Here is a 14,457-nt window from a genome sequence, read left to right as displayed (position 1 = left end):
AGATGGCAGATGCAGCTTGGATATGGCTGTGGCTGTGGTGTAGCACAGCAGCTATAGCTCTGATTGGACCCCTAGCCTGGGAACTTCCCCATATAGGCTGTGCAGGTATGGCCCTAAAAAGAAAAAAGACAAAAAAACAAAAAAGTAAACTTATAAATAATTGTCTCCAGTACGTCACATAGAAGCTAGGGGATCTATATGCTGTATACAAAAATCTGTACACAACTGTTCATAGCAGCATTATTTATAACAGTAAAAAAGTGGAACAGCTCAAATGTCCCTCAACTGATGAACAGATAAACAAAATTCCATACACTGGAATGTTATTTGGCCATAAAAAAAGAACTGATAATATGCCACAACACAGTTGACTCTTGAAAACATTATGTTAAATGAAAAAGACTAGCCAACAGAACTATGTACATATGACTCATTCATGTAAAATGTCCAGAATAGGCAAATCTAGAGATAAAAGTAGGTCAGTGTTGCCTAGAGCTAAGGAATGGGGGGAAATGGGAAATGACTGCTAAAGGTACAGGGGTTCTTTTAGAGGTAATAAAAACGGTTTAAGATTAGATAGTGGAGATGGTTGCACAACTCTGAGTATATTCTGAAAACCGCCTTACATGGGTGAATTTTAAGATATGTGAAATATATCTCAATAAAGTTACAAATCAATCAAATCTTAAAAGGAATAAGTCAGCAGGAAAGGTAGAGACTGTTCAATAGCTAGTAGTGGAAAAATTGGCTAGTCCTCTGGAAAAAAATAAAATCAGTTCCATCTTACAAGGTTGAGTGGTTCTCAACCTTGGCTGGACATAAAAGTCACCTCGGGTGTTTCATAACCATGCCTGGGCCCCACCCCAAGATATTTTTATTTTATTGGTCTGATCTGAAATGAGGCTCAGACATCCCTTTTTTTTAAGTTCCTCATGAGGCTTTAACATGTAGCTAGAGTTGAGAACCACTGTCACATAAAGGAAATACATTCCAGGTAAAACGTAAGTGCAGAGGCAAAACTTAAAAAAGAAAATATACTAAGGAGTTCCCGTCGTAACTAAGAGGTTAATGAAACCAACTAGTATGCATGAGGTTGCAGGTTTGATCCCTGACCTTGCTCAGTGGGTCAAGGATTCGGCGTTGCCATGAGCTGTGGTGTAGGTTGCAGACACAGCTCAGATCCCGAGTTGCTGTGGCTGTGGCTGGCGTCTACAGCTCCGATTGGACCCCTTGCCTGGGAACCTCCATATGCCATGGGAAGTGGCCCTAGAAAAGGCAAAAAGACCAAAAAAAAATCAGGATAGAAAAAGATTTTTGAACAAGCTATAGAAAGTACAAATAAGAGACTGGCAAATCTGACATTAAAATTAAAACTTCTCAGAGTCCTCTTGTGGTAAAGTGGGTTAAAGATCTGGTGTTGTCACTGCTGTGGTTCGGGTTTGATCCCTGGCCCATGAACTTCCACACCATGGGCGTGACCAAAAAAAGAATTAAAGCTTCCCTTTGAAAAAGACATTGATACAGTTAAGACAATCCAGAGCTATATGTAATCAATATAACCTACAAAAGAGTATCATTTATTTAACATACATGCATATATATATATATATATATATATACACATTTTTTAACTCCTAAAAACCAACAAGAAAAAGACCATGGTAATTATAACTGAAAAAGTACCAAGAATCTCTAACTTGTAGGGTGGGGAGCCAGGAGCAAGAGGACAGAGGTTGAAGACTTTTCACTGTATCACCTTTTGAGATTTGAATCATGCAGATGTATTATCTGGTTCAAAAGTTGTTGTTTTGTTTTGTTTTTTCATTTTAGGGCCTCACCTGCAGCATATGGAAATGACCGTGGCCAGGGGTCCAATCAGAGCTGCAGCTGCAGGCCTGCATCCCAGCAACACCTGATCCAAGTCACATCATCAACCTAAGCTGCAGCTTGCGGGATGTTTAACCCACAGAGTGAGGCCAGAGATCTGACAGACACTGTGTTGCATTCTTAACCTGCTGAGCCACAACAGGGACTCCAGAAAAAGATTTTTTGTTTTTTGTTTTTGTTTTTAATGTAAAGGGCAAAGCTTCAAAGTTCCCTGGTGGCTCAGTGGGTTAAGGATCCAGCATTGTCACTGCTATGGCTCAGGTAGCTACTGTGGCACAAGTCTGATCCCTGGCCCTGGAAATTTCACATGCTGCCATGGCCAAAAAAAGAAAAAAAGGGCACAGTCTCACAGAACAATAAACATGGCTAGTCAATAAACACGAAAAGTGTTCATCCCTACCTTTAAACAAAAGTGCTAATTTTAAAAGCCAATTTAAAATATAATTTAGGAGTTCCCGTCGTGGCGCAGTGGTTAACGAATCCGACTAGGAACCATGAGGTTGCGGGTTCGATCCCTGCCCTTGCTCAGTGGGTTAACGATCCGGCGTTGCCGTGAGCTGTGGTGTAGGTTGCAGACGCGGCTCGGATCGCAAGTTGCTGTGGCTCTGGTGTAGGCCGGTGGCTACAGCTCCGATTGGACCGCTAGCCTGGAAATCTCCATATGCCGCGGGAGTGGCCCAAGACCAAGAAATAGCAAAAAGACCAAAAAATATATATATATATATATATATAATTTAAAAATAAAATAGGAGTTCCCATTGTGGCTCAGTGGTTAATGAATCTGACTGGGAACCATGATGCTGCATACAGGTTCAATCCCTGGCCTCGCTCAGTGGGTTAAGGATCCAGCGTTGCCATGAGCTGTGGTGGAAGCCGGCAGCTACAGCTCCAATTAGACCCCTAGGCTGGGAACCTCCATATGCCACGAGTGCGGTCCTAGAAAAGACAAAAAGACAAAAAATAAATAAAGAAAATAAATAAAATAATTTAAAGATACCATTTTAGGAGTTCCCACTGTGGCACAGGGGGATCAGCAGCATCTCTGCAGCACCAGGACGTATATTTAATCACCAGCTCAGCACTGGGTTAAAACGATCTAGCACTGCCGCAGCTGTGACATAAGTTGCAATTGTGGCTCAGATCTGACCCCTGGCCCAGGAACCCCATATGCCAGATGGTGGCCAAAAAAAAAAACCAAAAACATTGTGTATCTAGTAGATTATAAGACACAATCCAAATGTTAGTGAAATGGGGCTCTTTTATTTCTGCTAAGAACAGGAATCAGTAACAAATTTCTTCAAGACCTTATTTGCTCGTATCTTTTTTTTGGCTGCTCCCACGGCACATAGAAGTTCCCAGGCCAGGGATCCAACCTGGGTCACAACAGCAACCTGTGCCACAGCAGTGACAACATCAGATCCTTAACCTGCTAAGGCACTAGAGAACTCCCACGGCTATACCATGAAAAGCGTAACTTACAACCCAGGAATCCCACCCCTGAAAAACACAGTGCAGAAGAGTACACGGATGGCCAGTATGGTATTTCTTATAGTGGTAAGAAAATAGAAACAACCTAAATGTCCATCCATAAAGGAGCTGTAATATAATTATACAATAGATACTATGTAACAGCTCAATGAACAAATTAGACTTAAATATATCAACAAGGATAAATCTAGACCACAATGGATTTTTAAAAATGCAAGTTTTTGGAGTTCCTATCATGGCTCAGTGGAAACAAATCGGACTAGTATCTATGAGGATGCAGGTTCAATCCCTGGCATTGCTCAGTGGGTTAAGGCTCTGGCATTGCCATGAGCTGTGGTGTAGGTCACAGATGCGGCTCGGATCTGGCATTGATGTGGCTGTGGCATAGGCCAGCAGCTGCAGCTCCAATTCGGCCCTTAGCTTAGGAACCTCCATAGGCCTTGGGTACAGCCATAAGAAGCAAAAAATAATAAAAAAATAAAAATGCAAGTCTGGAGTTCCCTGGTGGTGCAGTGGGTTAAGGATTCGTCGTGGTCACTGCTACAGCTTGAGTGCTGCAGTAGCACAAGCTCGATCCCTAGCCTGGGAACTTCTGCATGCCATGGGTGCGGCCAAAAACAAAAATGCAAGTTCAAGAAGAATACACTCAATGTAATGCTACATACGTCAAAATCAAAACAACACAATGCTATACTTACAGATAAGAGTAAAAAGTAATGTGCAAAGAAATGATAAACACTGTATTCAGGAGAATGTAACTTCTGGGGAGGGAGGGCTGAGAAAGGGATAAGGAAGAAAAAAGAAGCTTTAGTTGCCTCCCATAACATTCTATCTCTATAATAAAGGAGAGAAGTAAATAGGATAAAATTGCCATTTGCCAGATCTGGGTGATGGGAACACGGCGGGTAGGGGTTCCTAGGCAGGAGTGGGCCCCCGCCACACTGGAGACGAACCGGAACAACCAGCACTGAGACTGCATCTTTCAGCAGCATCCAGAACCAAAACAAAGGAACAAAGCTCCCAATGGAAAGAGGCCTGGGATTTTTGAAACTGCAGCTCCTCCCCGTCATTTTCTGACCTCAGACAGTGCTGTGTGGCACCTAGGTAAATGCTTAACATGTAAATGTACTGAAGGCATTCTAATTTCCACTGAGGCAAGCACCCTTTGGGATCACTGGCAGTCTGCTCTGGGTGGAGCAGAATTAAGTGTGGGCTCATCCTGGCTCTGCAATAACACCAGGAAGGCTTGACTGCAGAGAGAGCTGTCCAAAAAGCCAAGGTTTCAAGAGCATGCCCAGTTTCCAAACAGTCTGGGGCAGAGCTCAGAGCATGTGCTCCAGAGTCATTCAGAAGTTCAAACTATCCCTGCCAAGTCTTAGCTGAGTGATCCTAGAAAAGTTACCCATCTTGTGTGGACCCGGTTTCCTTATCTGTAATTGGGGGTACCACCGCTTACTTTGCCTTTTTGAGAGGACTGGTGATATTATTACCTAAGTAGCCACAATTTTAAATTTTAGTCACTCGAATTGGGACATCTTTCACAAACATGTTAGGAGTTCCCATCGTGGCTCAGCAGAACCGAATCTGACTATTATCCATGAGGACGCAGGTTCAATCCCTGGCCTTGCTCACTGGGTCAAGGATCTGGCATTGCTGTGAGCAGTGGTATAGATCGCAGACGTGGCTTGGATCCCACATGGCTTGGCTGTGGTGTAGGCCGGCAGCTATAGCTCCAATTCGATCCCTAGCCTGGGAACCTCCATATGCTGTGGGTTCGGCCCTAAAAAGACCAAAAAAAAAAAAAAAAAAAAAAACCCACATTACACACTTTCTTCCCTGCCTTCCTAAACGGTCAGGGAAGATAATTTAACCTTTTCTTGATGACTCAGGATCGCCATTACCAGCAAAGCATCAATTATCAAAATGATGATCCCCCAAGGGCCGAGGCATGCCAAGCCATTCCGCCTAAATAAATGACCTCCAGCTCTTATGCTCGAGGTTGATTTTTAGTGTTTTGATCTCCGTCCACGCTTACTGTCAACTGTAAGTTGCACGAGGGTCATTTTTCCTCTCTATGCTGGTCTCTCGACACTCTTTCCTTTGCTGCTTCCTCTCAGTTGCAGGCTTGGAAATAGGATGACACAACTCCTAATAAGGTCTGAGGGGGCTGGGGTGTGAAAAAAAATGCAGGAACTTAGGTCTTGGCCATATGCACAGAAGCAAAGCTGCTGGGGAGCCATGTCCTAAATAGGGTAGGAGTAGGAGAGATGGGATATTACAGGATGAACCATAAATCAAGCCCACAGGCACACCCTACCGACCACTTCGGACCCAACATGCATGGGGGCAAACTCTCAGCAGGCCTGGGAGGATTGGTCCCAGTGACCACAGGCACCCTTTCACTTGTCCAGGCTGGAGGAATACAGAGCTGCCTGCCCCTGGATCAGCGCAGCTGACCACAGGTTCAATGGCTTAGAATCTTATACTGTATCCTAGACACTTTCAGGCAGGAATAGACGATTTGCAAAGAGCGTGAAAACATCTCTAAATCCTGAAGTTTCATCACAGAATAGGGTCTTACTTATTTAACAAATATTTATTGGACTCCTACTGTGCAGCATCCATCCTGGCAATGGATAGGATAGATAAAGGCCACAAAATTACCAGTTCCCTTTTCCTTTCAATAAACACTTGCCATCTACTGCTCAAGAATCTCTGACTTATACACAAACACACACACACAGTCTTGTGGCCTGGGAGGAAAGGATATGAGTTTTTAAGAGCTTCCAGTACCTACAGAACCCATCTTTCCTCCTAAGATCCCATTACCACAATAAAGTAGACCTGTTACTCCTCTAGCCTCCCTCCCTCCATTCTCAGCCAAACTCCAGCAACAATGAGAGCAACCCCAGTACCCTCGAATATCTGTTTCCCAAAAGGCTACATGCACAGTCACCACTGTGCCCACTGGAACCTCAATCAGGTCCTGTGGTCAGCCCCAGAGCCTGCTCAGCACGAAACAGAGTTTGAGAGTCCTTAAAAATCCATTCCTTAGAGTTCCTACTGTGGTGCAGAACATTAAGAATCCGTCTGCAGTGGCTCAGGTCACTGTGGAGGCACAGGTTCAAATCCCCGGGCCAGCATAGTAGGTTAAAAGATCCGGTGTTGCCACAGCTGTGGCGTAGTTACAGCTGCCACTTGGATTCAGTCCCAAATCCAGGAACCTTCACATGCCTTGGGTGCAGCCAAAAAAAAAAAAAAAAAAAAAATCCATTCCTTGAGCTTAAGCCAGGAGGGCTCCCTCTCCAAAGGCCAGCAAGAGAACTAGAAAAAGCCCCATTCTTCCTTAGCTGACATTCCCATATAGCAACAGCCCACCCAGGGCTGGGCTTAACCCACCATTGCCTTCTTCCTCTGGCCCCATGGAACAAAAGCTGAAGCAGGTGAGATCACCAAGCCTAGACTACTCTCAAGATAGGACCTCCCTCCCAGGAGTTCCCATTGTGGCTCAGTGGTTAACGAATCTGACTAGGAACCATGAGGTTGCAGGTTCAGTCCCTGGCCTCACTCAGTGGGTTAAGGATCTGGCATTGCCATGAGCTGTTGTGCAGGTCACAGATGTGGCTCGGATCTGGCGTTGCTGTGGCTGTGGTATAGGCTGGCAGCTACAGCTCCGATTAGACCCCTAGCTTGGGAACCTCCATATGCCGTGGGTGCAGCCCTAAAAGGACAAAAAACAAACAAACAAAAAAAAGATAGGACCCCAGCACAAGCTCATCATACTCTTTTGATTATGGTTTACTCTGTTTTCCATACTAGGTGTGAGCAAAGACAACTCAAGCACAGTCTCTGCCATCAGACAGCTGCTAAACAGGGTACAAATAAAATAAATAGAGCAGAGACCCTGCTAACAAGGCCAGCCTTTATCCTCGAGGGCCAATTACCCAGAGGGGCTGCCAGCGCCTCTGGCTGCACTTCCTTCCGATCACAGGTTAATGGACCCGGCCCAGTTTTCATTCTCTTCTCTGACTTGAGGTCACACAACCGTCATAAAAATGCCTGAGGCGTTCTGGGGCCCTATTGCCACTTCCTCTGAAGCCAGATTAAAGCTGGCTTTAGCCAGGCTCCCAGCACCGACTGGCGGGCGGGGAAAGTTCCTTCCCCACAGGGCCAGCTGGGCTGTCCTGCGCGTGGAACGGGGCTCTCAAGGGGAGTGGTCTGGCGGATGACCGCTTCCCCAGGCCTCGCCCTCTGCCGCCCAGCCCCGCTTCCTGAGCCAGGGCCGGGCCCCCAGGAAACCGCTCACCGCAGCTTTTGACAGCAGGCTTTGAGATCAGGCTCCTCCCTTTGAGGTCTAGGTTCCAGCTCAGACAAGAAGAGGATCCTCAGATCAGCTGGCGGAAGCGGCGTCGAGCTGAGCCGCGTCCAGCCAGACTCTGGGCGCTCGTCGTGTCTGTCCATTCCGTCAACTTGAAATTTCGGGTCCACGGTGGACCCTTTTTGAACCTTTTTCTGGAGCTGCCTCTTAGCCGCCATCGGAAGCCTCCTGCACCTCTGGGCTCCTAAAACAACTCCACCTGGCATCTGCCCATCTTTCCCCTGCCCCTCCTGCGTTTTCGCCATCCTGTCGTCTCCCTCTCTGAGGGTTCATTTATCTACAGGACGCTGGGGGAGGGGCAGAGAGCCTTCCCAGCTGTGAGGCAGAGTGAGTGGCAGGGATGGAGGTGTGATTCATCCCGGCTGGTTGGAAGCAAGGGAAATTCCAGGGCAGGGGAGGGTCAGGCCGCCCCAGCTCACCCAGGCAGCAGGGGAAGCAGCGCACACACACCTGGGAGTCCCACATCCTCAACAAATCCAGGATAGAGTAGAAAAGTCTCACCAGCTCGAGAGTCAGCACTAACTAGGGTTTCTATTGCCACCTCCCTCTCATGAATCCCCCACATGCCTAAAACGGAAAGATTTCCATCTAGAGGCTTTAGCAATGATGGCATTAAATAACGTGGGCTCGCCCTGCAGAATTTGGTTGGAGAAATAACAACATAAAAGACTCTCACTAATGGGAGTTCCCGATGTAGCACAATGGAATAGGCAGCTCTCTGGAGCCCTGCGATGCAACTTGGATCCTCCCCACCCAGTACTGTGGTTAAGGATACAGTGTTGCCACAGCTGCTGCTTGGGTTGCAACTGCTGCTCTGATCTGATCCCTGGCCTGGGAACTCCATATGCTCTGGGACAGCCAAAGAAGAAGAAGAAGAAGAAAAAAAAAAAAGACTGTCACTTACTGAATAGCTCTATAAGCGCTAAGAAGTTAACACATCACATGTTAGCTCACTGTTCAGTCTCATAAAACCATACATGGTAGGTATGATGACTAACTCCACTTTACAGGTGAGAAACACAGGCTCAAAGGAGATTAGCACCGCAGGGGCTAGCAAGCTGTCAAGCCGGGATCTGAATCCCAGTATATGCAATTCCAAGCCCTGCTCCTCAGTGCTGCAGTGAGTTGCCTGAACTGGGTTTCAAGAGGACATCAGAGATGAGAGGAAATTCTTCCTTCAGGCATTACCAAATATCCCTTCCTCAGGATGCCTCCTAGGCACCCCCATCTGAAACACCCTCTCCCCTCACCCCCATGACAATTCCATCCACCTTCCTGTCAGATTTCACTGATTATCATTAACTTACCTTTGCTTTCAATTGTCTGTCCTGCTTATTGTCAGCTTCCCCCACTAGAAGTCATCCACGAGGCCAATGATTGTTTTTTGTCTTTTTATCTTTTCTAGGGCCGCTCTTGCAGCATATGGAGGTTCCCAGGCCAGGGGTCGAATCGGAGCTGTAGCCACCGGTCTATGCCAGAGCCACAGCAACTCAGGATCTGAGCCGCGTCTGCAACCCACACCACAGCTCACGGCAACACCAGATCCTTTACCGAGCAAGGCCAGGGATCGAACCTGCAACCTCATGGTTCCTAGTCGGATTCATTAACCACTGAGCCACAACAGAAACTCCAAGGCCAATGATTGTTGTATGTTTTGTTCACTGCTGTCCCCTGCGTCCAGCACTCATATATAGTAGATGCTCCCCCCCCCCCAAAAAAAAACCTCTTGAATGAATACTTTAAAATACAACTAAGAGCAGTGAGTGCAGGAAGCAAAGGAGGACAATCTATCCATTCAGGGGAAGAAAGGAGAGGTGGGAAAAGATGGTGAGAGAACCTGTCCAGGGGCAAGGTGGGGGCTCCAGATGGAACCTCCAAGAGGAAATGAAGGTCTGCCAGGTCCCCTGTGGACTCCAGTAAAGCCTTCCTGCTGGTTAGTAGTAGTTTCCAGCTGCCAGGGCCCAAGCCTGAGGACTTCTGCTGGGGAGGGCGGGCTTACCACTCTGAAACAAAGGCCTATGGACATGCAGCTGGCCAGAGAGACAGGACTGCACAGTGGCCGGGTCAGAGGGGGAGCCTGGGATTGTGATGAGGGGGTGGGGGTGGCTGCAAATGAGCTGAAGACAGCCCTCAGTGCAGCTGCAAAGGCAACACACACACCCCCGTCTGCCCAGCGCCCAGAGTCCCCTCCACACAACAGGGAATAGCTAGATGGTTTCACCAAGAACCCTTCAAAGTCAGTGCTTAGCCTGGGCTGGCAGCAACCCCCCCACCCCACCCCCAGGCATGGAATCTGAGCTTTCGCAAGGTTCTGAGAGGAGAGTGGGGCTGAAGGCGCAAGCCATACATCTGGAACATAGGTCCTCTTCCTCTCCTGCCCTTGTCATCTCTCAGGCCATGGCCTTTGGCCACCTCCAGTGTAAACACAGTGACCCAGGGATAGCTGTGGATCTGGTAAAGCAAATGTTTACTCTGGAGCTGAAATATTAGAGGCCAGGGTATAAATGTCCACTATTGGCTCCTGGTTATCTACTCTCTCCTTGGCACATATGGGACACATGCACTAAATTGTAAAGCTCTCGAGCCCCGCCCCGCCGTTGCCAGCCACAGTGAGCCCTTTATTCTGCACAGGAGTTTTTGCAGCTCTCTCCTTGTACAGGACACCTTTTGATCCTTACCAGAGCCTCTGAGGAAAAGCAGGCAAGGACCAATTCTATTCATGTGGAAACTGAGTCAGAGAAGATATGTGACTTGCTCAGGTCATGTTGGAGAAAGCACAGATTCGACAGTGAGGAAATCTGAGTTTTGGCCCCTATTTGGCCAACAGGAGGAACCAGGCTCCCATCTCTGGGCTCTGCTGCCTTCATGGGCAGGGGGCATAGGCTCATCTCAGGTGCCTTCCAGCCCAAATGACTCTACCAGTCCCTGACGCCATAGAGTAGAGCCAGGACTAAAACTCAGGCAAAATCCTGTGCTGGACTCCTACCCAGGCCTGGGGTTGTCCCACTATCCCAGATATGCCACTTCTAATAACAGGCAGTAGGAAAGCTCATGGCAGCTCCTAGGCAAACCCCCTCCCTCTGACTCAGTTCAGCCCATGCCCACTCCCTGCCTCATCACCAGAGCAATATACCTGGGGAGCCAAGGGGTTGCCCGGCCTTCTGGGAAGGGAGGGGGGCAGCAGAGGCAGGAGTGTTAACAGCAGGAGCAGGACCACAGCGAAGAGGGTGAACAGAGAAGGGGTACACCTCTTTGCGGTTCTTATTCTCTAGGTTTTCTGCTGGAAATGATTGGGGTGAAGTCACTCAGGATTCCACTCCGAATCCAGCATAGGAGAGGCTGGAAAGGCACTTTCCTGAAGGGAGCAGACAAAATGCTCAGTGGGAAGGCCTGGGGGCTGTCATTACTCTCCCTGCTTATTATTTCTTAAGCAAGGCCAGTGTGGCTGGGCAGCGCACAGAGGCAGGGCTGAGGAGACCCTGGGAACTCCCAGCCCGGGGTTCCCTGTAGGGTGATGCAGTCCAGATCGTCTCTTGGGAATCCCAGAACAGGAGACCGGCCCTTTCATCTGCCAACAGCTTAGTGAGTGACTTCAAGGGTGCAGCTCTTAACAGTGGCCACTAACATCGCCCCACCCCAGGCCACACCCCTCCAGCCTCCCCCACTATTACAGTTCCCATTCGGTTCTTCCTTTTGTTTTCAAAAGCAGCTCCAAAGAGTAAAAGCAGCTCCCTAAAAAGTCTTGAAATTTTCAAGTTTGCACCCCTTCTCCTTGCTTTCCAAACCAAAGGGCTAAGAAGTGGGAGAAAATTAACCGAACCCACTTTGGGAGTGGGCGAGGTTGAGACCGTGGCGGGCAATCGCCTATGTGCTTTCGACTCCCCGACGCCCCTTTTCTGGCCCCCAATCTAATCCCTCTAGGATACGACCTGAGATTCCCAGAGCGAGTACCGTGTGGCACCAACCCGGAACAGGCTGCTGGCGCCTCTCGAGCTCCCGGGACCAGAGGCTCGATTCCTTCCCCAAAAGAGTTTACCCTGCCCGGGTCCACAGTGAGAGGCAAGGACCAGCCCTCCTAAAACCTCCTGCCGTGGGCGCGGGTGGGCGCAACCTCGCAGGCTTCCCAGATTTCAAACTGAACCTCCTGGAGTCACCCGGCGAGTACGCTCCTTTCGTTTCCGGGGTGGGGGCTAAAGGACAAAAAACGTCTCCCGGCAGTAGCCTCCCGAGCTCCAGCCCTGGAGGGTCGCCCTGAGAGAAGCCCATGCGGCCCTGGGCCCCCCACTGCCATCTCTAGTCCTCACCCCGCAGCGGGCTGGGGCGAGCACCCTGGAGGGTGGGGGCTTCAACACCCCTCCAGGAACTGCCGCCCCGCCCGCTGCACTGGCAGAGGGCGCGGGGAGCAACGAGGGACACTCACCGAGCAGTGGTCGCCTCGCCAGGTCCGGAACACCAGGCGCGCGAAGCCACCCAGATGCAGCCGCAACGCGAGCGCGAGTTTGAAAGTCGCTCTGGGAAGGGGCCGAGGCTGCGGGCAGTTCCCGCCCACTGCCAGCCCCTTGGCGGCCGGGGCGCGGCCAGCTGTGAGCGCGGCCCCCCGGGACCCCAGCCCGCGCGCGCCTTCCCAGCGCCCGGCAGGAAGTCGGGGCCAAGACGAGAGGGAGCTGCAGCGGGAGGGACGGAGGGCGGACCAGGAATTTTTCCAGTGGGTGGAGACTCCGGCCCGCGGCTGGAATCCCGCGATTGGTGGCTCGGCGGGGGGAAACTTCGCGGAGCTCCGAGCTGGAACGTGGGGTAAAGGCTGCGGCGGCGGTGGTGGGGCTCGCGCACCGCTAATGATTAACGCCCGCAAGTGAGGCGAGCGCGCGGCCCCGGCGGTGTGGGTCCAGCCAAACGCTGGCCGCCTCCCGGCAGCCTAGGTGCGCTAAGACACAAAAGACGCACGTGGGGGCAGGGGGTTACCCCGGTGTCACAGACCTGATATCACCACCTCCCGATGGCCCAAAGAGCCCCCACTGTATGGACACGAAAGGGGACTCCCTAGTGAGTCATTAGCTGGAATCGGATTTGGGACTCCTGATCCTACCGGAGCAGGTCATCTCGATTTTTTGAGTCAGAAAGGCACGTCTTGAATTCCTCACCGAAATTCTGTCCCCGTGACCCTTTACAGATGTAAAGCCAAGCCTCGGAAAAGCTGTCCAGAGATGAAGAAGCTGATAACTTGGACGGAGTCCACCTAGAGACTGCTAGGTGGGAAAAACAAGAGGCAGAAAGCTGTGTAATAAAGGGCTCATTTTGGTAAAACGAAGAGAACCTGTCTCCTGGTTTTGTTTGTATGTAATCATACGGGCGCGGAAAAGTGCACACCTGGAAAGTGAGAGGCTGAAGGGCGGAACAGGGACACACAATAAAGACAGACCGGGTTTAGAGCAGGAGCATAAACTTTAAAACCTGAAATAATACATCAGCAAAGGTGCTGGGGGGCGGGGGGAAGATGCTGCCACAGCACAAGATAGGAAAAGAAGTCCTGGGTGGGAGGAGGAAAGGGACAATGACATCAGAACCACTGGGTTTGTTTGACATCCAGGAGAGATAAGTGCGTCTAGTAAACGACTTAATAATAGAGTTCATGTTTAAAAAAAAAAAAAGCCAGAAAAAAGAAAGACAAGCTACTCCAGGCAAACGCGAGCCTCAGGTGATTTACAGGGAGGGGGAGGGGCGTGCGCGGAAGGAAATGGCTTTCAGGTGACTTTGAAACTGGATCCTGGCGGAGGGTGGGGTGGAGACAGCGGGGTTCCTGCCTACCTACGGCGGTGGGGGTGGAAAGAGGTACGCGCCGGGCCTGACCGGCAGGGGAAGCCGGACGCACATTCCTCGGAGAGGGAGGGTCGCACATTCCTCAGGGAGGGAGGGTCCGCTCCAGCCCCGGAGGGAAGGTGAACGCCGAGATTGGAGAGCGGGGCGGGGAGATCGGAGCTAAAGAGCCAACGCGGTTCTGCCTGATACAGCCCGCCACGCAGCGGGCCGGGGTGGGGGGAATGGGAAGCCCCAGTCCCCGTCTGCTTGCCCCAGGCAGCCCATCCTGAGGCTTCCGCTTCTCTTTGATCCTGCTTTCTTCTCTGATCACCCTAATCCTATCAATCCCTTCCTGCCCACCTCAAATTCTAGCCTCCAAAGAAGGCCTCGGACTCAACTAAGCCATTGGGGAGCAGCATCCTCAGAAGTGGTAATGCCTTACCACAGTAATAATAACTCATTTAGTGAGTGCTTACTGTTTGCATAGGGCTCCTGCCATGTTATTTACAAACTTAGTCTCCCTCCATACTCACAGAGGCCTTGTGTGCGAGTGTTAGGAAAATCAGGTTCATCTGCTTGCCACAGGAAAGCCAATACTCCAGAAACAGGTGTTGTGTTTTGGTTTGGTTTTATCTTTTTAGGGCCCCACCTGCGGCATATGGAAGTTCCCAGGCTAGGGATCGAATCAGAGCTGTAGCTGCCGGCCTACACCACAGCCACAGCTACTTGTGATGCAAGCTGCATCTGCAACCTACACCGCAGCTCACAGTAACACCGAATCCTTAACCCACTGAGCAGGGCCAGGGATCAAACCCGAATCCTCATGGATACCTGTTGTGTTCGTTACCGCTGAGCCACATTGGGAACTCCGAAACAGGTGTTGATTGGAAAGGAAAGGTTGCTTTATT

The 14,457-nt window shown here is 49.9% G+C and overlaps 2 protein-coding genes across 4 annotated transcripts in view; one reads left to right on the top strand and one right to left on the bottom strand.

Annotated features, from left to right (window-relative positions):
* The window catches only part of PLEKHG3 (pleckstrin homology and RhoGEF domain containing G3), a 47,044-nt gene extending 34,744 nt beyond the window's left edge, over nucleotides 1–12,300 (bottom strand). For 2 of the 3 annotated variants that reach the window (XM_047794723.1, XM_047794732.1), the window contains exon 1: nucleotides 12,174–12,300. The gene's annotated coding sequence lies outside the window, so the exon portion shown is untranslated. The remainder of the gene's footprint in view (nucleotides 1–12,173) is intronic. The other variant, XM_047794724.1, reaches the window with a different exon arrangement.
* LOC125136744 (uncharacterized) lies at nucleotides 10,151–13,061 on the top strand. Its single transcript, XM_047797536.1, has 4 exons — nucleotides 10,151–10,207; nucleotides 11,696–11,805; nucleotides 11,904–12,547; nucleotides 12,924–13,061. Exons 1-4 carry the CDS (start codon nucleotides 10,151–10,153, stop codon nucleotides 12,959–12,961), a joined length of 849 nt encoding a protein of 282 aa, XP_047653492.1. The 3' UTR covers nucleotides 12,962–13,061.
* The last annotated feature ends 1,396 nt before the right edge of the window (nucleotides 13,062–14,457 follow it).

Source organism: Phacochoerus africanus, chromosome 9, assembly GCF_016906955.1.
Source record: "Phacochoerus africanus isolate WHEZ1 chromosome 9, ROS_Pafr_v1, whole genome shotgun sequence".
Classification (NCBI taxonomy): Eukaryota; Metazoa; Chordata; class Mammalia; order Artiodactyla; family Suidae; genus Phacochoerus; species Phacochoerus africanus.
This window is presented reverse-complemented; position numbering and strand designations above follow the sequence as displayed.

Bases quoted from the DNA above. Each gene is read 5' to 3' on its own strand.
- LOC125136744 (XM_047797536.1), top strand. From the start codon at position 10,151: ATGGCCTTTGGCCACCTCCAGTGTAAACACAGTGACCCAGGGATAGCT. The intron at 10,208-11,695 runs GTAAAGCAAATG...TGAGATTCCCAG, and splicing joins CAGGGATAGCTGTGGATCTG to AGCGAGTACCGTGTGGCACC. The intron at 11,806-11,903 runs GTGAGAGGCAAG...AACCTCCTGGAG, and splicing joins TTACCCTGCCCGGGTCCACA to TCACCCGGCGAGTACGCTCC.